This window comes from Delphinapterus leucas, chromosome 15, assembly GCF_059928025.1.
Source record: "Delphinapterus leucas isolate spDelLeu-1000000601 "Yukka" chromosome 15, BTC_Dleu_Yukka2, whole genome shotgun sequence".
In the NCBI taxonomy this organism is placed as follows: domain Eukaryota; kingdom Metazoa; phylum Chordata; class Mammalia; order Artiodactyla; family Monodontidae; genus Delphinapterus; species Delphinapterus leucas.
Window position 1 is genome coordinate 6,189,220 of NC_143143.1, and position 23,175 is coordinate 6,212,394.

General features: G+C 52.6%; 2 protein-coding genes across 5 annotated transcripts; one reads left to right on the top strand and one right to left on the bottom strand.

Annotated features, from left to right (window-relative positions):
- Nucleotides 1-95: 95 nt before the first annotated feature.
- On the top strand, nucleotides 96-14,140 carry CPSF4 (cleavage and polyadenylation specific factor 4). 4 transcript variants are annotated; one of them, XM_022587793.3, is made up of 8 exons: nucleotides 211-453; nucleotides 3,178-3,228; nucleotides 5,384-5,536; nucleotides 7,769-7,864; nucleotides 8,181-8,274; nucleotides 9,406-9,478; nucleotides 10,907-11,077; nucleotides 13,915-14,140. In XM_022587793.3, exons 1-8 carry the CDS (start codon nucleotides 351-353, stop codon nucleotides 13,981-13,983), a joined length of 810 nt encoding a protein of 269 aa, XP_022443501.1. In that variant the 5' UTR covers nucleotides 211-350; the 3' UTR covers nucleotides 13,984-14,140. The 4 variants fall into 4 exon arrangements, with proteins under 4 accessions (XP_022443499.1, XP_022443501.1, XP_022443503.1 ...); XM_022587795.3 differs by having other exon boundaries at nucleotides 212-453; nucleotides 10,982-11,077; XM_022587797.3 differs by having other exon boundaries at nucleotides 212-453; nucleotides 10,985-11,077.
- Nucleotides 14,141-15,670: 1,530 nt separating this feature from the next.
- On the bottom strand, nucleotides 15,671-22,754 carry ATP5MF (ATP synthase membrane subunit f). Its single transcript, XM_022587803.3, has 4 exons — nucleotides 22,649-22,754; nucleotides 17,217-17,324; nucleotides 16,473-16,589; nucleotides 15,671-15,806 (listed from the first exon to the last, which is right to left on the bottom strand). Exons 1-4 carry the CDS (start codon nucleotides 22,659-22,661, stop codon nucleotides 15,778-15,780), a joined length of 267 nt encoding a protein of 88 aa, XP_022443511.1. The 5' UTR covers nucleotides 22,662-22,754; the 3' UTR covers nucleotides 15,671-15,777.
- Between the last annotated feature and the right edge of the window lie 421 nt (nucleotides 22,755-23,175).

Genomic DNA, 23,175 nt, shown 5'->3' on the forward strand with positions numbered 1-23,175 from the left:
CAGTCTCGTCGCCGCGAACCCGTCTCCACGTTCCGGACGACCTTGCGCAGGCGCAGTCCGCGTCGCTAACACCCGGCGCGCATGGCTTCAGGTGGGCGTTCGGCGAGCTGCTAGCCGGCCTAGCGGAGCGGCCCGTACTCTGCGCTTGATTGGCCGAGTCTGGGCAGGCGAAAGGGCCGGCGCGGGCTCCGGGAGCTCCCAGCATCCCTCGGGCGGCAGCGGCGGCGGCGGCTGCGAGGCGGGGCGGTGGAGGACCTTGTGCTGCGGGGCCGACAGCGGTTAGAGGTGTGAGGGCGGCAGGGGATCTGAGCGGGAGCCGGGCCGGTGTGGCCGCCGCCGCCACCGCCACCATGCAGGAAATCATCGCCAGCGTGGACCACATCAAGTTCGACTTGGAGATCGCGGTGGAGCAGCAGCTTGGGGCGCAGCCGCTGCCCTTCCCCGGCATGGACAGTGAGCGCGGGGTCGGGGCAGGCGGGCGAGGGGCGCGACCGACTCGGCCCCAGGACCCCTATTCTCTGGTTTCGGGACGCCCTCCCCCTCAGTTCGGGAGCTCCTCCCCCTCGGTCCCGGGACTCCTTTCCCCCAATCCAGGGAACCCCCCCTTTTCACCTCATTTGGACTAGGGAGCTCCCCTCTGCCCCGGGGGCTATTTTAAGGCAGTCTTCAGAAGGGCAGGACCACGTCCGGCAGTTCAGATAACTCTTGAATGAAGGCAGGTGTCCTGGGTTGGAAATCCTGCCTTCACTCGCACACACTCCCCAACTACAGGAAAGTACTAAGATATCCCCTTTCCCTACCTCCAGGCCCCCCACTTTGAGCGCCCTTTTCCTGCTTTCATCAAAACTGGGCCGTTGGAGGAGTCTTGCTGAGGGAAGGACCCACCTACCCCTCTCTGTAGGACACCCCAGTGAGACTCTCAAGCTCCATTGTTTTCCTAGGACTCGCACTCCTGGGAGCCCATCCCTCACTGTTTCTCTGGACCCCACCTCTGGGTCATTCATCACACCCAGGCAGCTGCATGAGTTCCCTTCACTGTCCCAATTCGCGTGGTGGCTCCTGGCTTCCCCCCCACCCCAACTCAGGTGGGACGGGTAACACTTTATTTATTTTTATTTCTTTTGACCGCGACCAGGGATTGAACCCGGGCTACGGCAGTGAAAGCGCCGAGCCCTAATCACTGCACCGCCAGGGAATTACTTGGAACGTCTAGCACTTTAAAAGAAACCAACAGTTTCCTTAATTTCTCTCTTTTCCAGACATACTTGAAATCTAACGCTATAGCATTAAACCTCAGAGGGCTCTTAGAGGTCATTGGGTTCAAGCCACAGGTGGGGCAGCTCAGGCCTGGGTGGGGGAGGGGACTTGCCAAAGATGGCTCAGCGCCTGGTGGCTCAGCTCGACAGGATTCTTGACCCTTCCACCTGCAGTTCCCCACGCCATCTCCTGTAACTGCCAGAGGACATGGGCCATAGCCCCACGTTCTCCCACGTGTCCCAGGGCTGGTCAAGTCTCCCTGCAGCCTCGTTCTCCCCAAGTGGCCACACTTCTGATGCACACGTGACCTCTGAGGTGTCCCTCTCACGCTGACACTTCTGTGTGAGACAGTGCTTACGCTCAAGAGATGTAATTCGAACAGCCTTACTTTATACACACTCAGCACTGTCTCCACTGTACACGGCTCATAAGCCACTGCTCGCATTCAGATATGCACTCTTAAACCTACTCGTTGATACGCGTGGTCACTTTGTGCTTTTACGTGTATGTCCACTCACGCGTGGGCTTTTCCTGTGTTGATGGCACTAGCCTGATGGCATGGAACCCTCCACGCAGGGCGGCTCTTTCTCTTCCTCCCCGCTCCAGCCTGGAAGCACAGATGCTTGAGCCTGTGAGGGCAGGCACAGAGGTGGGGAGCCCACAAACCTGTTCTTAGGGAGGGTCCAGGACATACCTGGCCACAGGTACTGCCTCAGACTTGGTAAACGCCGTCAACATTCACTGCCTGCCTGAGATCACGGTCAGTGTGTTAGAGGCCAGGGAGGCCACAGCTCTTCTTCCCCCTTCCCTGCACTTCAGTCCCATCTTAATAAATCCCATCTTAGTTATGCCCTGAAGGCATACTTCTTTATCCTGTCTGCCTAAAACCCGATCCCCAGGACTCTGGACTTCTTCTGGCTTTAGGGAATGAAACGACCTTAACCTCTGAAAAGAATGAAGGCCCAGAAATACTCTTAAATGATACTTTTTTTAATGTAAGACTTCTCAGACTTTTTGCAATGCAAACGAGTGACACCCTTGTGACTCCCATCACTGGAACCTTAAATCTGTCCTAGCAAAAGCTGCCTGCTTCCAAGAAGCCAACGAATCTCTTGCAAGTTAGCAAGGAGAGGCACGTAAGTGGGCTTCAGAGATGGTGTCGGTGGATTTCCCATGATGCTAAAATGCCTGTTGATAGAGAAAACTGTGTGGGAAGACACGGGCTATTTATTCTGGTGGCCATGGCAGGTGAGTCCCTGGGCTCCTTGGGACAGCCCTGGACCCCACTGACTTCCACTGCGCTCAGCTTTTATTCTCCTGTTCCCCTCACCAGGACCAGCTCCATCTGTGGAAGCAGAAGACTGTGCTCCTTTAGTTACTGTGTGTTGGTATTGCATGTTAAGAGCAGTCCTGCTCCTGTGTCTTCAGTTACGCTCTTCCCTCCGGAATAGCTTCTCTAAGGCACCTGCCTCTTCTCTGGAGCCGGTTCCTCCTCAGAGCCCCCATCCGCTTCTTTGTGCTTCCTGTGAGATCATTCCCTCCCTCTGCCTCAGGTGAAAGTGCCCCTGAATTAGCCCTCTGGGACGTCTGAGCTGGGAGTAATGAATTTCTGTGATCTTCCATTCCATCCTTCCTTCCTCCATCCACTCTGAACTCCTTGAAAGCATCTTGCTTATAGGAGATTCTCAGAAAGCCCTGAATAATGACTGGTCTCAGCGTGGATGTCTCATTTTGCAGGGAATGACTGAACTAAGGAGCTTTTGCCTTGCTTGGTCAGGCTTAGCATTTTTTTTGCCACTCTGTTTCCTGTGCCTTGACCCCTCCATGGGTTAAAGGCCAGAAGGGTTCCCTCCCCATCTTCACATGTCACCAATAGCAGTTACACATCGCTTTGTTTGACACCTCTTCTCCTCTCTGCAGAGTCGGGGGCTGCTGTCTGCGAATTCTTTTTGAAAGCTGCCTGTGGCAAAGGTAAGAGACCCCTGGCTCCCGACGTTCCCCCTGAGGCGCCCTCCACCGCCCTGTCCCCGGCAGACTCGCAGGCTCTCAGGTCCCTGGCTCACCCTGCTTTCTGAGATTCACGGTGTCCCTAGATGAAACTGTGGTCCAGATAAGCTAGGAACGTGGTGGGGTGTTCTGCCTGAAACCTGGAACACAGGCCTGAATCTGGCTCTGAGTCTGCCTTCTCACCTCACTTTCTCTGCAGCCACGAGCTGACCTGTGACATGGACAGAGGCCCCTAGCCCTGAGGTGTTCAGGAACTTTCTCAAGGTCATAGAGTCAGTGAGTGGCTGAGCCCAGGCCTTTTCTGATTCTACAGTGTACACAAGCTCATGTCCTCTGTGTACTCTCATCAAAAAACTCCACGATAGTGTGTCTCGTGGGGTTCTTGTTCATACTAACCAGGTCCCAACACAGGCAGCGTGAGCCAGACTCTCTGCTGATCCATAAGACATACCGCTGGGTGGGACCCTACATGCCATGTACAGGTCTGGGCATTTTTCTTCCTGTAGCCAAATTTATTTGGAAACTAAATTTTAATTAGAAGCTTGAATAGGGTGCACAGAATTACAGCAAGGGGATGGTTTTAAAGGATGATTTGGGCAAGTTGTGGTTCTATAACTCAAGTCATTTACCCTGCCAGGTAGATCAGCCAGGTTGACCTCAGGCTCTCTGGTCGGAACATTATTCCTCTGCTGGGCTCCTGGTCTCATTCCCTTGTCTTCTGCCTTTCTGACCCACCACCTTCTGTTAGTACAGCCATCCTTAACACAGGGCACTACGACTGTTTCTGTGTTAACTAATACAGTAGCCACTAGCTCCGTGTGGCTGTTCAAATTTAATTAAATAAAAAATGCAGTTCCTCAATCACACTAGTCGTATTTCAGTTACTTAGTAGCCGTATGTGGCTGGTGGCCGCCACGTTGGACGGCATAGATAGAGAACATTCCTATCATTGCAGAAGGTTCTGTTCAGTGGGGCTGGTCTGGATCTTTCCCAGACACAACCTCATTCTGGTCAGGCCTTCCCAGTAGTCCCTCCAGGTCACCAATTAGACATGTGACTTTCCCAGGGTATGGCTCTGTCCTATTTGGGTGATTGATTGCTCAGGTTCTACAGAAGGCAGACCTCCCCCAGTTTGTATACGATGCATTTCTTCAGTTCTGAAGTTGATTTCTTTCTTACTTGTTGGAAGCTAAGTGGGCACTTTTTGGGGTTTGGGAGGTTTTTTTGGGGGGTATGGTTGCTCTACAATGCTGTTAGTTTCTGCTGTATGGCGAAGTGAATCAGCTATATGTATATATTTATCCCCTCTTTTTTGGATTTCCTTCCCACTTAGGTCACCACAGAGCACTGAGTAGAGTTCCCTGTGCTATACAGCAGGTTCTCATTAATTATCCGTCTGATACATAGTAGTATATATATGTCAATCCCAATTTCCCAATTCATCCCACATCCCCTTTCCCCCCTTGGTGACCGTAAGTTTATTCTCTACGTCTGTGTCTCTATTTCTGCCTTGCAAACAGGTTCATCTGTACCATTTTTCTAAATTCCCCATATATGCGTTAATATACAGTATTTGTTTTTCTCTTTCTGACTTGCTTCACTCTGTATGACAGTCTGTAGGTCCATCCACGTCTCTACAAGTGACCCAATTTCGGTCCTTTTTGGGCTGAGTGAGTGGGCACTTCTAACTAGGGGTAGAGCCCACGCGGAGCCCAGGCTTCTGCTGGTGGTCCTCTTTGCCTTCTGTCTTTTAGGGCAGTGTTTCTCAAACCCCAGTCTTTTACGACCCCTACAAATTTTGCCACGTCAGTGTATCACCGGAACTCTTCTTTAACTGAATTAAGAAAAACACTCCTCCCTTCCCCCCCACCTCCCTTAGACTTCTTAAGTTTCCATCTTATGGAATATCTGTGGGATCATGATTTGATGTTTTAGATTTTCCCAAGACACATTAAAATAAATCCATAACTATTGAAACTTAAAATGTGTGCTCACATGCTGCCGAAAATCACACTGCCTTCTGCCAGGGCAGTTGGCCACCTTCCAGGACACGCTGCTTTCAGGGGCCGCCTGGGTCCTCACACCACACCCACCCACCCCGACCCATCTTCCTCGGCAGGGGGCATGTGCCCGTTCCGCCACATCAGCGGCGAGAAGACGGTTGTGTGCAAACACTGGCTGCGGGGGCTGTGCAAGAAGGGGGACCAGTGCGAGTTCCTGCACGAGTACGACATGACCAAGATGCCCGAGTGCTACTTCTACTCGAAGTTCGGTGAGGCGTGTGGCAGGCTCCCGGCACCCAGACCCCCTGGGTAGGGAGCCCCGGGAGGCTCCACTGAGCACCAAGACCTGGGGGTTAAGCAGCTACTCAGGTGCCTGTGATGCCTGCCGACCTCAGCTGGCCCTTCAGTTATGGGCAGTTAGGGTTATTCTCTCATAACCCCTGTGTCTTCCTAGTGCTTCAGTGTTTTGAGTGCTGGCAGGTACTTTGGGAAGTCGAGGCTAACCCGGCCTCACGGGTCTCACGGTGGGTCTCACGGTGGGTGCGGGAACAGGGCAGCTGGCTGGAGGCCCTGTTTCTGCTCCAGTGGACGTTCTCCCTTAAATCAGCTGCTTCTTCCGGAGTGGCAGCTGGTTGCCCCCCAGGCTTGAGTCGGTTCCTTCTCTCTGGAAGTGTGATCCTGAGTAGTAGCTTGTCTGTCCTAAATACCCCTTAAGAATAGCTGCTCCGGGGCTGTCTTCTGGTGGCAAAGAACCGTCCTCTTAACCTTGAAAGTGAGATTGCCTTTGTTTCTGCTTAGAGGACACGTGGCCTTAGCTGAACTGAGTGAACTGTGTGGAGAAGCCAGGGCGGTGGGGCTGGCACAGGGCCCGGTGGAGCTGATGTGCTCCGTGATGGAACTAGACTCCCCTGCCTGTGCCCTGGGCGAGGTTGCCCAGGAAGAATCCCTGTTGGTCAGGATGAGGGTGGGCGCTGGCCCCAGGACTGCTGGCCTCAGGCCCCGGGTAGGAGCCGGCAGGAGGCTGGAAGCCTGCTGCACTCTTTGTGACGGGCCGAGGAACGCTGGGCGTGCAGCACGCTTTCAGAGCACTGTTGTCAGAGGAGACGTTAATTATTTCAGCAGCCCAACAGGCTTGGCCTGCTGGCTTATTAATGATAGTTGTGGCTTTTTTTGTAGAGGCAACATAAGCTGAGAAGTCAAAGCACAGACAGATAGGAAACAGGACTCAGCTTCCCAGCTCCCCACCCTCTCCGTCCTGCCCACAGCAGCATGGGAACCAGTAGCAGAAGGGGCAGCAGCTTCTCCATGGGAGCCGTCTCCCATCTGGCCCCAAAGGCAGGAGCCAGCCCTCCTGAGTGGACTCCCGGGGGCGCCTCTGCAAGCTGGCTTGGGTTACCACTTTCCCTGCTGATGGCCCTGGGCCCCACTGCCCTCCAGGCCTCTGTGACAATCGGCTGCCTGCACCTCCCCTGCAGAGTCTGTCCTGGTGCAGACGTACTGTCTGCAGCTCCTGACACTATTCCACAGGTGAGGGTCCCCCTTCTAGGCACCGGAGGGACAGTGGTAACGAGGACAGACGCCGTCCTTGCCCTGTGGTGCTTTTACTCCAGTGGCCCAGGGGAAGAAGCAGCTGATTCACCAGTAAGACAACGAAGAGAATTCACCATAAGTGCTCTAAAAGAGACAAACAGTAATGGGGTCACCTGAGGAGATCTTGAGGCAGTGTGGTCAGGGACAGCCTCCCTGAGGCGGGGAGACCTGGGCTGGGGGCCAAAGTCTAAGAAGAACCCCTGGGAGGCCAGTGTGGCTGGGAAGGGACTGGTCTAGACCCCATAGGGACTTGTGGGTCTGGGAAGGAGTGTGCTCTGAACAGCAGTGATCAGACTGGCCTTTTGTGTGTAAATGGACTGAAGGCAATGCAGCTGCCCAGGTCGGCAGTGCCTGTACTTGGCTGAAAGATGCTGGTGGCCAGCTGGGCCCATTGCTCCTGAGAGGAGCTGTCATAAAGGCTTCATCACATTCTACCGTAGGGACCCAGCTGTGAGTTCCCAAATCTTCCCCACTTTTATCGTAAAAGGTAGAGTCCTCAGGCCTTTCCCCTGTCCCATCAGAGCTTATCAGAGTGGAACGGTAATTTGCTACTGGTCTCAACTGATGCGTTTTCACATCTGGGCCCCCTACATTGCCAACACCTCTTTTGGGTGAGGGGTGGAGCCGTGAGTTGTTTGATGAGTGTGTACCCTGTGCCCGCCTCTGTCAGTGTCATTGACCCTCAAGGCAGCACGGACATCTGTGAGGGAAGGACTGTCACAGCCCACGTACGAGTCAGGTTACTGAGGCTCTGAGACACCCTGCCCTGGGTCTCAGGGCTCGCCGGGCCTGGACCGGACACCAGACCCACCTGGCCCTCTTTGCTGTACCGTGGCCCCGGCCACAGGAGAAGCACGGGTGGGTCTGGGTCCAGCTCTCCCAGGTGGACGCATGTCTGGTCTTCCCTGCAGGGGAGTGCAGCAACAAGGAGTGCCCCTTCCTGCACATCGACCCCGAGTCCAAGATCAAGGACTGTCCTTGGTACGACCGTGGCTTCTGCAAGCACGGTAGGTGTCCGGGTGGCTGGGCTGCCTGGTCAGAAGCCAGTCCTCCCCCCCGCCCACATGACCCTCTGCTTGTCCTGCGCAAGTCACTTGAGCCCCCCCAGGTTCCCGCTGGACCGCGCTCTCACCCGTATTTCTGATGAGGAAACTAGTGTTTAGAGGGTGCGCCCTGCCCGCTGGCCTACTGAATAAGAGGCAGAGCCAGCGCTTGAAGCCCTGTTCAGGCAGCAGTGTGGGCAGAGCTCGGACTGGCAGAAGGGCATGAGGGCATCCCCTGAAGAGAGAACAATCTGAGTGACCCTGGTGCTTGGCTCCACAGGCCCCCTGTGCAGGCACCGGCACACACGGAGAGTCATCTGTGTGAATTACCTCGTGGGATTCTGCCCGGAGGGGCCCTCGTGTAAATTCATGCAGTGAGTAGCCAGCCCCTGCCCAGGCCCTGCTGCCCCCTGTATCTCCCCTGAGTCCATCGGGGCTTTGGTCACTGGGTAGTGTCAGCACAGGGTCTGGGACAGGGGTGGGAGATGGGGAGGGACCACCACTGCTTCCTGAGCGGGAAGCTCAGGGTAACCTTTACTGTGTCCCAGACCATCTAGGACTCAGATGAAAGCTATGGGCCCTGTGCTCCAGAAAAGCTCATGTACCTGTGACCTCAGATTAAGAACCTGTGCCCTGAAGGAAGGGAGCTTCAGTTTCGGGGCCTCCTATATGGAGGTTCATAGAACCCTCACACGTGAAAGGATGTCCCCATTTCACACATGGGGACACTGGGGCTCGGAGCTCAGCCGCTGGCAGGGGGCAGGTGGTAGCTCCCGGTCAAAGGCAGATCTGTGACCTCTGGAGCCCAGTCCTTGCGTGGGAGGGCTCAGCGCTCCTCTGAGCACCTCTGTCACTTCTGTCACTTTGGGTGGTTGCACCTCTGTCACTTTGGGTGGTTGTGGGGTGGCACTGGGACTGTAGAGTAGTGTCCCCCCGATGCCCTGTGCTGCCTCCATGCTGCTGACACCTGCACGGAAGCAGAGTGTCCTGGTCGCTGCCACGTGGTTGGCAGGTGGCTGGTGCTCCTGACTTGGTCCCACTCCCTAGATGAGAGCCTAGGAGCCTACAGGTGGCCCAGGATTCCTCCGTGTGGGGTGGTGGTGGAGGGCGTGTCCCCCAGACCTCTGCTGTCAGAGGTCTAACACTTGAGGTGCTCCTGCAGGGAAGGGTGTTTGTTGGGAAGGCCTTCTGTGTACAAAGAGCCTCTGGAGAGGCTCTGACAGTACCAGCTGTGTTTCCCTCCTTTCTCTGAGCAGCACACTTGCCCAGGCTCGCAGCTAGGTGTAGGCAAAGCTGGGTCTGAGTCCAGGCACGTCAGACCTGTCTTCCGCACCATCCCGAGCACCAGCACCCACCCTATGTCCAGGTGGCTCGTGTGGCTCTGTGCTTAGCTAGAGGCTGCTTGTGATTTTCCCGGGGCCAGAACTCGAGAACCCTACCAGCCTAGCTCCTCTCTCACCTCCTCTTCTCCTTTTTCCTGTCCCCTTCTGCCGCTGGGTGACCAGCCCTAGATTTGAACTGCCGATGGGAACCACCGAGCAGCCCCCACTGCCGCAGCAGACGCAGCCTCCCGCAAAGGTACCGTGCCCCGGGCCCGCGGTGCTGCCGGGCCTGGCCGCGCCCTGGCCGCAGAACGCTCAGTGCCCCCGCCTCAGTGCGGGGCCTGCCGGAGACCCGGCTGGAGATCGTGGGAGGAGGCGGGAGAGGAGGGGAGTCACCCTGGTTCCTGCTGAAACTCCAGGGAGCGGAGCAGTCTGCACCTTCTCTGGGCTGGAGGGCTGTCTGCTGGAGCCAGACGCCCACCGGGCTTCTCTTCCCTTCTTGCCTGGCGAGTGCAGGGCGGCGTGGGCGCCACATGTCTGCCGTTCTTGCTTGCGGTTCAGACCCTTCTCTCTACAAATGGGACTCCCAGCGGGGTGGGAGAGGAAGTGTGGCTGACTGGTTCTCTGGCTGGTGCCCGACTGCAGGGGGGATGCTGGGAACAGATGGTCGAGGCATCAGCTGGCTCCAGTCTCCTAAGCGAGGGGATCCCACACCCCAGCAGCGGGCTGCTCCCCTCCAGCATGAGGAGAGGGAAATGCCATAAACGAATGGGAATCTGCAGCAGTGACCCCCAACCAAAGGCGCCTTGGGTTTGGTTACAAGATGCGGGCGGGGGCCCAGAGGCAGGCTGGCCAGGTGTCCTAGGCAGGGTCTCAGCGGGCTGAGCAAACTGCCCAGCAATCGTGAAGCCTCACCTCTTACCTGGTTGGACTCTGAGCCCTTTGCCAGAGCCTGCCTGGCCCTCCTCCATGCCAAAGGCCGAGCAGCCAGGAGATGTGGCCACCCTCACAGCACTGCCTGCCACCTTCAGGAGGATGTGGGATGAACCAAAGAGAACTCCTGTCAGAGCCGGGCATTCCCACGTGTGGATGCGGCCATGACAACCTGGGGTTTCCAGCTTAGGGCTCCTGCAATGATGGGGCCACAGCCAGGGACCCACTCAGTCAGTCGGCAGTGGCCTTGCTGTCCAGGCCCCACCCCAGGCGCCCCCGTCCGCCTTGCTCACGCGGCTCCCTAGCGGAGGGCCCTCTCAGCCCCTAGACCACAGGTCAGCGTGTCAGCCGCCGACTGTTTTCTGTGACTGTTGCCTGCCGTGTAGGCTCTAAACACCTGGCTGAACCAAGCGTTCATCCTGACCTGAAGCTAGAACCTCACAAACAAAAGTAAGGCCTGCTCATGCCCTCGCCCTGCCGCCCCAGAGACCGCCTCGTCTCTTTGGTGTTTTGTTTTCTTTTATTTTTCGTTTTTGTGTGTCTGCATGGTGTTTTTCGGGCAGCAGCTCCTGCCACCGTCACCAGACGTTTCTTTTCCACCTACTCTCCCGAGCCGGGCCACCGTGGAAGCCCTTCTTCCTGCTGGTCACGGTCATGCGGGAGAAGTCCCGCCCTCTTTTTTCCTGTCCCCATTGGTAGTCTGCGTGCACGTGTTTTCCGCAGTAAAACCGTGTTGTATAACTCTTTCCAGCAAAGTAACAATCCGCCATTACAAAGGTCGTCCTCCTTGATCCAGTTAACGAGTCAGAACTCTTCTCCCAACCAGCAGAGAGCCCCGCAGGTCATCGGGGTCATGCAGAGTCAAAACAGCAGCGCAGGCAACCGGGGACCCCGGCCGCTGGAGCAGGTCACCTGTTACAAGGTGAGTCCTGGGGCCGGGGGTGTGGCCGGGGGGTCTTCACAGTGGCTATTCCCTCATTCCCCAGAGAGTTAGCTGATTTTGAAGAATGAAGACATCTTTGTTTTTTGCTGATTGAAAGAGTAAAACTGGGTCACTCCAGTGAGCTAGAGACCATGCTACTTCCGTCCACGACACACTAAGGCCAGGTGAACAATTAAACACACGCTGTTGAATGAAAGGATTGCGCTTGCAAGAAAGGGATGGGAACCTTCCAGAGGCCGGGAACGAAGTGGGAGCACGAATCCAAGGAACAGAGTGAGCCCTGAAGCCTCTGGGTGTCCTCATATCCCAGGTGGGCACACCCAAAGGAAAGGGACAGAAGCTTTAGGCCCGCGTGGGGAGGAAATGGAGTAGAACCTCCACCCCCACCCACTCACAAAACGGGACGTTCAGGGAAAGGGTAAACTTTTTAAAAACTTACTGGAAAACTTGTCCATCTCACTCTTGGCTCAGGATGGAAAGAGGGGTGGGGAGAAAAGCCCTTCTGAGTTTGTCGTCACTGGCAGGCCCTTCCTTGAGTCTGGGCCTGTGTTCACAGCCTTGGTGAGGGCCAAAAAGCCACAGACTGAGTTTTCTAATCTAAAACAGCCCCGGATGGGTGAGCCCCTGGCACCCGACTTTGAGAAATTTATTCTCAACCCAGGCCACACAGAATTCCCACAACTAAGGTTCCCCAGAATGAGCTCATAATAAAAATGGTAGAAGGAAACAAGCACCACCGTCAGCACAACCACCAACAGAACTAGACTCACAAAGATTTCAGATGTGGAGATTATTAGATGAAATACAGAATTAGTACATGCTTTCTGTAAAACCTTTTAGATGATACAGAAGTGTTCAGCGTACAGTGTTGCCCTTTATTCCCACCGTTTTCCTAAAAGAGCCACTTCACTCAGCTGTTCTGTTCTCATGTTTTGTTTTCAATACCCCTTTACACTCCACAACTCCTACAGGGGACTCCACTCAGAGGAGTGCTCTTCTAAACTTTTATTCACACAAGCACAAGGACAATATATATTTTAATATAAATAGGGCCCTAGTATGTACAGTGTTCTGTAATCCCTTTTTCCTTATAACATATTCTGGATCTCTCTGTGTTGGCATAAGTAACTAATGTATTTCAGTGGCTACATAATTTTACCAGTTCTCTGTTGGTAAACAGTTCTCCGCCGGTAAACTATTAAGTTATAGTTTTTGCTGCTAAAAATAGTGCTGAATCTGACAGACATTTGTGAGCTCTTGTCTGGTGTCTGGAGCATCCATGCCTACAAGTAGAAGGGCCAAGTCAAAAAGCATATGCCTGTATTCCTAGAACTTGCCTTTGGGAAGAGCTGAGCCACTGGTCACTTCCCACAGCCATCAGACACTCATTGAGCACCTGCTCTGTCGGCTCCGCGCAGAAACCCACTGCTGTCACTCCTTCCCGGGAGGGGTCTGTGTTCTGAGGGAGTGGAAGGCAGGTGCCCAGACACCAAAGTTAAAAGTGCCCACGCATGTAGGGAAGGCCTCCCAGAGATGGCTGAGCCTGAGCCCTAACAGGTGAGGAGAGTATGGAAGGGGGGGCTGTGGAAGAAGGTGAGGGGAGACCAGACAGTTCTCAAGTGCAGTGAGGAGACTCGGGTGTCCTGAGTCAGCTGAGCTGTCCTGCCTCCTCCAGGACTTGTCGGCAGGGCCTCTGAAGCAAGCTCTCCTGAGTCCTGGAACCTTAGAAAGATGGGGCTGGGGATAGGGGACGAACCTAACAACCTCTTCCTACCACGGGCACAATTGATATTAAAGCCATCTCGGGGGAATCCTGATTCCCCAGGACCAGCCGCGGAGGCCAGTGGACAGGCCAAGGGCAGCACGCGGGGCCACGGAGTCCCTCCCTCTGGTTGTCACACCTGCCAAAGGTCCAGCTGGCAGCTACACAGGCCACTCGTCCACACGAGTTACACCTACAGATCAGAAAGACTTGAAAACACGGGGACTGTGCAGTCGGGGGAATAGAACAGGCCAAAGCCCCGAGTTCCAGACCAAGGAAGCAAGGACTGGGAGGGCCCTGGGTGGGTTAGCGTGGGGTGGGTGCCCCGACGTGTCTCCCGACCCCTTGTTCAGTGCTCGAGGCTGCCACTTCCTTATAATTCCCTTCTGCTTTCTGAGGAGTAACAGGAACGAATGAGGAGAAGCTAAGGAAGGGTCTGGATAATCAGCCGGACAAGTCAGGGTCCTGCTAGATTTTTTGAAGTGATTCTACCGGGTCTCTTCCCCCAAGTCTAATCATTGTCCCGTCTCTCTGATCCTGTGACCCAAACCTGGCCCAGGGGTAGCGTAGGCAAAAGTATGCACGAGCCAGGAGGGAAAGATCTTTGGGTGCAGCCCACCCTCTGTCCACGCAGTGAATCCCTGAGTTGGGGGAGGAGCCTGGTGGCTTCTGTTGCGTTGCCGCCTCCCCTGTCTCAGGGGAGTCCCAGAACTGTGCCTTAGAGGTAAGTGACTGGCCAGCCATGCAGAGGGGCTTGGTCCCTGGAGAGGCGGGAGAGCTGTGGTGCCACGGGCTTCTCTTCACCCCGCCCCCCACCACAAGAGTCCGCCGTGGCCTGCGTGCTCCCTTCTACCTGCTGAGCTGCTGGCTGTGGTTTCTGTGCCACTCTACCTTCTGGAGCTCCCCTTCCCTCGTGTTTGAATGAAAATCTGTGCCGCTGAGAATTTCAGAGTCCCTGCTCCCAACCTGGAATTTAGCGGGTGCTGCCTTAGTTGAAAATTGCATTTGAAACAATGTTTTTTTTGTTTCCTCCTTCCCTTCCTGCTGTTTGCAGTGTGGTGAAAAAGGACACTACGCCAACAGATGCACCAAAGGGCACTTGGCCTTTCTCAGTGGACAGTGACAGCAGCTGGAGCCAGCTCAGAGCAACCGAGGGGCCCCGTTATTGGGGACCACTCTGGGCCATCTTTGGGAGTGTGCATTTAACTGTTTGATGCTGGTACAACTCTGGCTGGAGCTGGCAGGCAGGCATACTGGGTTTTATTCTGAGGGGCTACATCTGTCAGTTTCCCTATCATTTTGCTGTAATCTTTTTTTTTTTTTTTTAAGGGGGACATGTGCTCCAGTTCGGTCCCTCAAGTTGGGATCATGTTTGTCTAGGCATCAAGGCCTCCCATCTGGGACTCTGCACACCACCCTCTGGGGAGGGAGGATGTTGTGGGGAAGGGCTTGTGTGCAGCAGTTCTGTGAGGAAGGTGGCCCTTCCCCTCAGGGCCTCCTTAAACACCAGGGGCTGCTGGATCATTTAAAGCTGTGGCCAAGTCACACCTGCTTCCGCCCTATCCTGTTGAATCAGAGGCCGTGCCTATCCATGTGATTTGAACGAGACAGCCCTTCAGAGCAAACAAGTGTGGAGTTGCCTCTGCCGGTCCCGCTCCAGGGTGGCAGCAGTTGAGAGGACCATGTAGGGCTCTTGAGTGTGATGGCCTTTTTCCTCTGGGTTTATTTTCTCGGGGCACTTGCTCAACAATGTTTAAGGTATACCTTAAGCTGGGGCTGCAGACACCCTTGAAATAGGCGATGCAGTCCATCTGTGCACCTACCTCCTGCCCCATCCAGCATCTGCACTGTCACACACCTCTGGCCTGGAGGAGAGGACCCTGCCTCTGAGCCTGCAACCTGCTGGACAAGTGGGCCTATTCAAGTTCAATTACAAGAACAATTTTTATGAAGTTGATTAAAGCTTGTTTTTTAAGCTCTGTCTCATTACTTCGGGGACTCCATGCCGAGAGGATTCTTGCTACTGGCTGCATTAGCTGCCTGGCACGAAGCTTTGACATTGGTGCTCGCTTTTCCGCTTTTGGTGAATGTGTCTCACGACCGGAAGTGATGCTGTCAGAGGAAGAAAAGGCCTTTGTACTGGCAGCCTGTACAGTCTGGAAGCCTGGCCTTTGGGCCAGCCACCTGGCAGATGTCCTTTATTTCTGATGTTGAATACTTGTTCCTTCAAATTCACATCTTGCAGGAGATAATTAGCCACAGCATTTCATCCTATACTCCATGAAGTATATATGCTTATCGCACACCCCCTAATAAGAAACTGATTCTGACCTTAATTATCACATTACTGAAGGCCTTGGTGAAGGATAAAGAGGGTGCTGGATACAGCAGTTGAGAGCTCGTATCAGGGCCTGTGCTTTCCCTTTCCGCCTTCATCATCCCATTGAGCTTCCTGCAAGTGGAGCTTACTTACCAGGACCAGGGGGTCCCACACGTCCCAATTCCCTGACATCCCAATACCCCGGATGGTGCAGAAGATGGGGAAGGGGAGGGCATTCTTAGGAACGAGGGTTTCTGCTTTATATTGTGAAAGTGTCAGCTGACAAAAGGCCAAAAATGAGGCACAGAGCAGGAAAACACCTCGGCACTGTTGGCGGAGGCTCTAGGTGACCCCCCAACACACTGGGACGAGATCTTGAAGCTCCATGGTTCAAAGCCCTGGGCTGTCTAGGAGCTGCAGAATGACCCCACCCCACCTTGTGCAACAGGAGCTCCTATAGGGCAGGGAAATGGCTGAACCAGTGAGGCAGTCCGCATACCAGTCATCTTTTATTGGGTGTTAATTCTCCACTAGGATATAAAAGGATTCAGGGGTGCCAGGCAAAGGTCATGGTCAGGAATGCAGAGTGCGCCCTCTTCAGTGGTACTTGCGTAGCCGCTCGTGTTCTGAAGTTAGAAAGGCAAAATGGTAAGTTTCTTCACAGGTGGAGGTGAAGCCATCCTGAGAATTCCTTTCAGGAGATGACCCAGAACCTACTTGTGGAATTTACAGCTAATCTGCCACCTGGCCAGCCTCTTCCTTCCCTGGGGGAACACCCACTCAGAAAAACAACAGCACCCAAGCGCCCACCCTTCAGGGCCAGCACTGTTCTGGATGCCACAGAGTGGCAGGTGGCTCGGCACTGGCAGAAACAGCCCATGAAGCCCACTCAGCGGCCACCAGACATCTCCCACCAGACCAACTCCTCTCATGTCTCAGCACCAGGAACAGCCACGCTTTTCCAGAGCACCAGACACTGGACTGTAGCACTCAACCTATTTCCCTCTTCACACTGGCTGCTAGGAAGATAAAGCCAAGTTTTCCACCAACCTTTGGCAGAGCCTGCAGTGGCTGACAGAATGCTGCCTAAGTATTACCTTTACCCCAGCTTCATCTTATTTTTCCTTTCTCTTTGCCACAATTTTTGCATTTAAAATACGCTATATTCTGAAAAGTCCCTCCAAGTCATCAGCTTGTCTGCAGGGTGATGGACTTCTAAGGTTGAAAGTGAACCAATACCACCCTGTCATGGGAAACCCCACTGAAGGCAAACCAACCCAGAAGAGACTCACTGAGTTCCTTGTAAGAACGGCAGTAGTTGAAAAGCATGTAAGCTGCAAGCACCATAGAAAGCCCAGCGATGCTCCCTTTCTTCACGTTGATGTACTTGTTGTAATACCGGTAGTAACCTGCAAAGTGGAGAGGAGGCCACTCCTCTGAGGGCACATTCTACACGTTCTAATAGGAGAGGGCAAAGTTGAGGAAAGGCCTGGGGGCAGGAACAAACAGTACACAAAAGACAGCCACAGGGTAGCCAGAATTATATAGAGAAAAACATCAAGATGGGGGCCCCTGAGGAGGCTGGCAACCACACAGGCTCCCAAAGGATGATGACATGATGACACAGGACTGCTCTGCACTTTAAAATGCACAGACCTGAAGGATAGACCATTTCAAATACTCATCTTGAAAGTTCTGCCTGGCAGGGAGATGAGCATTATAGACTCATGTCCCCTGTTCTTCCAACTCATTTTCCTCTTAAGTCTTATGACATTTCTTTAAGACAGAGGTACTGGTACCGATTCCAAGCAATAGAAAACATTTCCTTGTCTGAAATATCTCAGAGCCAGCCTTTGATAGGACCGATCAAACATGGAAATTCGAGGGCTAACAATCTCGCTCTGTCCTTCTCTACATAACTTACTGGTCTGAGACAAGGCTTGTACTGGCCAAAGTAATTCAGGGCAAAGAAAGACCCGTTTGCCCTGAAGACGCAGAGATGTGCTTTTATTTACACATGCCCATAAGGCTCTGACCTCTTTGAAATGCTCCAGCAATGCCTTTAGGGGTGAAATCCCGCATCAGTATCCAGCTTGGCAGCTCCCCTAGTTTGACTTCCAGGAGCTTCTTGTCCTTCAGTGGTACTGAAAAGGAAGTGCAAAAAAACACACACTGGAAGGTCTCCCAATAACACAAACAGCAACCTTCTGTGTCACTTATTTCAACCATTCAATAAAGGTGCGTTCAGTAACGTTACTAAATAGAGGCTGCATATGAGCAATATTATAAACAAACACGTCACACCAGATATACTATTTTAAGCCAGAGTCTATATAATGGCAGAACAGGCTTTTGAATAAAAGCTTGCTGGGAATAACTATGTAAAAAGAGAACTAAGGGCCATGAGGAAGAGGTAAAGCAGAGGACAGATGCCTTTATAAGTAGGAGTGGGGGAGACAGAGAAGCTGGGCACATCTTGGCCAAAGGCACACAGCATGCAGGCCATGGAGGCAGGGTTCCACCTTAGGTCTGGCTCTCATGCTCCTGAAGCCAATCTGATTTCTACCTCAAGCATCCTACCTCAGACCACAGATGTCAAATGACTTAGTAAAAACCACTCTAAAGACCCAACAGGCCACAGATCATTTTCCAATGAGAATCTGGGGACAGGAACGGCTCCTGGTTGAGGCCATACTGTATTCATCTCTGGGCTTAAGAGTAACATAGGAAGGGGGCCAGGGAGGGGTTGGCCCTGTGAATATCCAGATGCTCTTAAGGACAGAATCTCTCTTCCCCTGTCCTCTTCCAAAAGATCAACTTTAAAAAGCTGTTTGGGGCTTCCCTGGTGGTCCAGTGGCTAAGACTCTGTGCTCCAAATGCAGGGGGCCCAGGTTCAATCCCTGGTCAGGCAACTAGATCCCGTATGCTGCAACTAAGATCCCGCATGCCGGGACTCAGGCTCCTTAAGGACCATCCTCAAGAGTCCACTGAGGGGAATCCCACAGGTCTCTTGACGTCTCCCAACCCTTATCAAGGACAAGGGCCTTCAGGCTTAATGGCAGCTTCTACTCTGCTACAGGCTGTCTGGAGAATGAGACACATGGCCTTGATGGACCAGAATGACTGCTTGTCAAGAGGTCACAAGTGACAGGTGGAGGCACACCTGGTTTTAGGGTCATGGTTCAGGTGGCCTGTCCCCAACAAACTGGCCCCAACCTTCCATCTAGACTTATCCAAACACATGGAGCACCTACTGTGTGCTAGGCCGCCTGCTAAGCACTGTGGGTACAGCACTGACTGCAGATGACAGCCTTGTGCTCAGAAGCCAGCATTCCATCGAGAAAGGCAGCCATCTCAAATCCACTCATCCTCCTGGGTTCACCACACTTCAGCCAAACCCTTTTCTGTTTCTCAGATGCAACAGGATTATTTTCACCTGAGGGCCTTTGTATCTGCAGGGCCCCTGGATCATCACAGGGCTATCTCAACTTAACGGTCATCTCCTAGAAGGCCTCCTGCCCTGCCCGCCTTATCTCAAGCACCAGCACTTCCTTCCTATGTAACCTCTGAGCTCCAGTTTCCTCCTCTGTGAAATGGCTTATTCCAAGGTTTGAAGGAGAATCTATGTAAAAGCATTTGGAACATGCTCAGAACTGTAAGCTGTTATTATTACTGTTGAAATCTCTTTAAGGTCCATGTGAAACATCCAAGAAAAAAAAAGGGAGGTGGCAGAGAAAGAAATGGCATATAACTGAACTTTAGGACATTCATAGAGCTTCAGGGATTAACTGCACCCTTTAGTTCTTTTATGAACAGAAACTGTGATTAGTTTGGTAATACTTTTGAAATGTGAGATAGTCTCAAATGAATTTCAGGAATGTTCCAAATCAGGAATATTGAGTGTCAATGATATTGAGCTCAACACCAAACAATAATGTCATCTGAGAATGACCTATACCCTACTCTGTCACCTTGCCTGTGTTATTTCAAGAAAAGTTTAACAAGTACACATCTTACATCCCATCAAGTTTTGTCATCACTTGAATTAGTAGGCTTTTAGTCCAAGAATTACTATACCACGTCTCTTGAGTAAGAACATGGTGGCTACCTTTGCTACACTCTCAAAGTCTTCTTGCATGCAGGGAGGAGTACAAACATGTCATTCTAATACCAACTGGCTTTAAATATGGCAATGTGGTAGGGAGGGGACGATGAAGGGACAGATGGAACTAGAATGGCAGAATGCTGCTAACTGTTGATGCTCTGTAACGAATACAAAGCATTCATTACATTATTCTGTTTTCTTTGTATTTGAAGTCTTCCATAATAAAAAGGTTGAAAATGCTTTTAAAAATAGAACTATGTTGGGACTTCCCTGGTGGCCCAGTGGTTGAGAATCCGCCTGCCAATCAATGCAGGGGACACGGGTTCAAGCCCTGGTCAGGGAAGATCCCACATGCCGTGCAGCAACAAAGCCCGTGTGCCACAACTACTGAGCCTGCGCTCTAGAGCCCGTGAGCCACAACTACTGAGCCCACGCGCCACAACCGCTGAAGCCCGCGTGCCTAGAGCCCGTGCTCCACAATGGGAGAGGCCACGGTAATGAGAAGCCCGCACACCACAACGAAGAGTAGCCCCCGTTCGCCACAACTCGAGAAAGCCCGCAAGCAGCAACAAAGACCCAATGCAGCCAAAAATAAATAAATAAATAATTTTAAAAATAGAACTATGTTGGGGAAATGTGCAAGAGAAACAGAATTTTAAAAATATTTTCAACTGGTATAGGGCTGGTGACTCAAAAGAAAAAAGTATTTAGGTCACTGCTAGGCCCAGTGAAGCTATTTTTTTCACATTCACACAAACTATGAAAACATATTCTCATTCTCACATTCAGGGGCTGACACAGTGCCTTGGCACATCACAGGAGAAAAAAGCCAACAATTTATTTTTCTTCATATTTATATCTCTGTACTATGAAGAAAACAGCACTTCCATAACCAAAACTAAGAAATTTATAAGCACAGAAAAAAAAATCACATTAGCCTTAAGGAGAGCCAAGTACAGCACCATCACAAAATTCCAAGAGACCATCAGATTCATCAGAGATGCATCTACACTTATTCCGAAGTTTCTCTTTTAGTGGAAGGCAAAGGCCTTAGTCCTTGGCAGCCATACTGAAACCCTCCCCCAACACTCCTCTGCAGCGGCTGGTTCACACCAGTAGAGTATACTGATGAACAGAGCCGCCTCTACCATGGAGTATTCTGGATTTACTGCCACTTTGAAGCTGTGTGCCCTTGGGCAAGATACTGCTCTGTTTCCTCCTTTGTAAAATAAGGCTATGGGACTTCCCTGGTGGCGCAGTGGTTAAGAATCCGCCTGCCGATGCAGGGGACACGGGTTCGTGACCCGGTCCGGGAAGATCCCACATGCCGCGGAGCAGCTGGGCCCGTGAGCCATGGCCGCTGAGCCTGCGCGTCCGGAACCTGTGTTCCGCAACGGGAGAGGCCGCAGCAGTGAGAGGCCCGTGTACCGCAAAAAAAAAAAAAAAAAAAGGTAAGAATAGTACCCACCTCGGTACTTAGCTCTAGGTACTATGTAAATAGGAATTATTATCTGTCTTTCTGCTTATGAGCTATCTAAAGGTGGGAGGGAGTTCCCCACACACAGTTCCTGTTTATGACAGATTTTCAGTGAAGGCTGAGAAAGGACCACAGGTTCTTGGGAGGGCAGGTGACTACTTGGCTTGATTTTATGACTTCAAGAAGCATACTGTCCACCTATATGGAGAGACATGGAAATGCCAAGTGTCTTCTGGGTGCTAAATCCAACTCTGGGGTTGGCCAGAGCGAAGAGTTTTAGGTTTTGCAGGCCACACAAGGTCTCTAACATAGTCTTTTTTTTAACTATTTTTTATTTTTTTTATTTTTATGTTTTTGGGCTGCGCCGTGCAGTATACGGGATCTTAGTTCCCTGACCAGGGATCGAACCCGTGCCCTCTGCGGTGGAGTCTTAACCACTGGACCGCCAAGGAAGTCCCTTAACAAATTTTTTAAAAAACAGAAACTATTCTTAGCTCACAGCATACAAAAACAGGCCACATGAAATCCAGCCCATTGGCCATACTTTGTCAACCCTGATCTCATCTATCACTGTTAATTGGTATTTCCATCACTTTATTTGCTAATGGACTAGTGGCGTTATGCTCTGGCAACAGACACCATCTGAAAGATCATCAGTACTTGGACTCCAGTTCCTTCACCTGCATGATGCTGAATGGGCCAGATGTGACATGACCTTACCCAAAGGTCACGCAGGGAAAGCTGGACGACTAGCATTCAACTGTGGGTCAGGCAGTGTTACAAGCACCTTACATATACTAAGTTGTTTAACCCTTAGTTCATAGCACTCTCCATCTCCACTACAACCCTCTGCTTAAATAAGATACCAAGTCTCAATGCTTCCTTTTCACATGTTGTCTGTTTAAACAACATAACCACCCTGGATAAATATTCTCATGCCCGTTTTAACAGATGGGAAAAAAGCATCACTCTCATATTTTTTGATCCCCTTTTCATTTCTCCGGGCTGAAAATAAGAATATAGAAACTGGGGTAAGACACACATAGATTAGTCAAAATTCTGCCACTATCACGCTGTGTGACAGCAGGCAAGCCACACCACATCTCTAACCGTTATTTTCCTCATCTTTAAAATGGGATCAACGTTCCCAGCACTGATCCTGACAAGGCTACAGTGAGGATGCAGGGCTAAAACATGGTGGCTTCCGAATTTAAAAAAAAAAAAACAAAAAAAAAAAACAGTGTGGACGGTCCGATTTATACATGCATGTCATCGTAAAGCCTGCTGGTCATAAGGTCACCCTTGTGATTAAAGCTCAGGTTACCACGAGGCCCCAGAAACCTAGGTTTGAATCCCAGCTCAGCCCCCTCACTAGTAGTGACCTTGAATAGGTCACTTCACCTCTCTAACGCTATTCAACATATATATACATGCGTCAACCCCGACGTGGTGTCAGGCACCATCCTAGGCATTAGCTCCTCTTGGAACTTAATTTGAGCTTCGAATTTGCGCGGAGGGCTCAGGTGCAAAACAAGCGCCTGGGTTGCGGCAGGGCTGAGAGCAGCTATTCCTCAGCGGGGAGAGGAGGGGTGGCCCGAGACAGCGCATTCTCAAGACCCGAGGCGCCTCGCCGAGCTGCCGTCACCCTCCCCGCCACAGCTGAGTGGCGCGGACCCTGGGCAGGCGGGAGGCGCGGCGGGGCGAGCTAAGAAGGGTTGGACGGCGTGGGGCCCTGGGCAAAGGGCCCGGCGCGGCGAAGGTCCTGAGCGAAGGGCAGGCGGCTCCGGCACTCGGTCCCTCCCCTCCAAGTGCGGCTCTGAGCACTGGACCCCGAACCCCGACTCCTGCCTTTAACCTGGTAGCCCTAAACCGATCCGGAAACTTACCAATTGACGCCATCTTGAAGCCCTGGCTGTCCGCTCCTCCGGGCCGCGCGAGGACTGCTGGGTAGGGAGCATGCGCCCTGGGGGCCGGGAGCAGAGGCTCACGGGAAGCAGGTCGCGACTGGTACGAGGCTGGGACTTCAGGTGTGCCGTGGTGTGAAGGGCGAAGAAACTGGAGAGCAAAGCCCCGCGACCCCGCAGTTGGGAACCCGGGGGTGGTGAAGGGGTGGGAGTGGAAGTGGTAGGACTCAACCTGGGCTCCCAGTTCTGGGAGGAAAGAGACTGGAAAGGACACCCCCCCCCAAAAAAATAATAAAAGGGAGGTGAGGAAAGAGCATCCTAGCTTTCTTATTCTGTCGTGTTAAATTTGTTGTGAAAGATGACAGGAGCATCTTAAGACCCTTCCTCCCAACTGTGCTTGATGGGAGATTAAAGGAATCCCCAATCAGCAGGAAAAGCCAGTGTCCAGGCTTAGGCTCCAAATAGGTTTGATTCAGGAGTATCTAATGTGTCCAGGCTCTGGCGCTACG

Bases quoted from the DNA above. Each gene is read 5' to 3' on its own strand.
- CPSF4 (XM_022587791.3), top strand. From the start codon at position 351: ATGCAGGAAATCATCGCCAGCGTGGACCACATCAAGTTCGACTTGGAG. The intron at 3,229-5,383 runs GTAAGAGACCCC...CTTCCTCGGCAG, and splicing joins GAAAGCTGCCTGTGGCAAAG to GGGGCATGTGCCCGTTCCGC. The intron at 8,275-9,405 runs GTGAGTAGCCAG...CTGGGTGACCAG, and splicing joins CCCTCGTGTAAATTCATGCA to CCCTAGATTTGAACTGCCGA.
- ATP5MF (XM_022587803.3), bottom strand. The intron at 16,590-17,216 runs GTCAGAGCCTTA...TCCACTTTGCAG, and splicing joins TGCTGGAGCATTTCAAAGAG to GTTACTACCGGTATTACAAC. The intron at 15,807-16,472 runs GTGAGTCTCTTC...TTCTAACTTCAG, and splicing joins CCGTTCTTACAAGGAACTCA to AACACGAGCGGCTACGCAAG.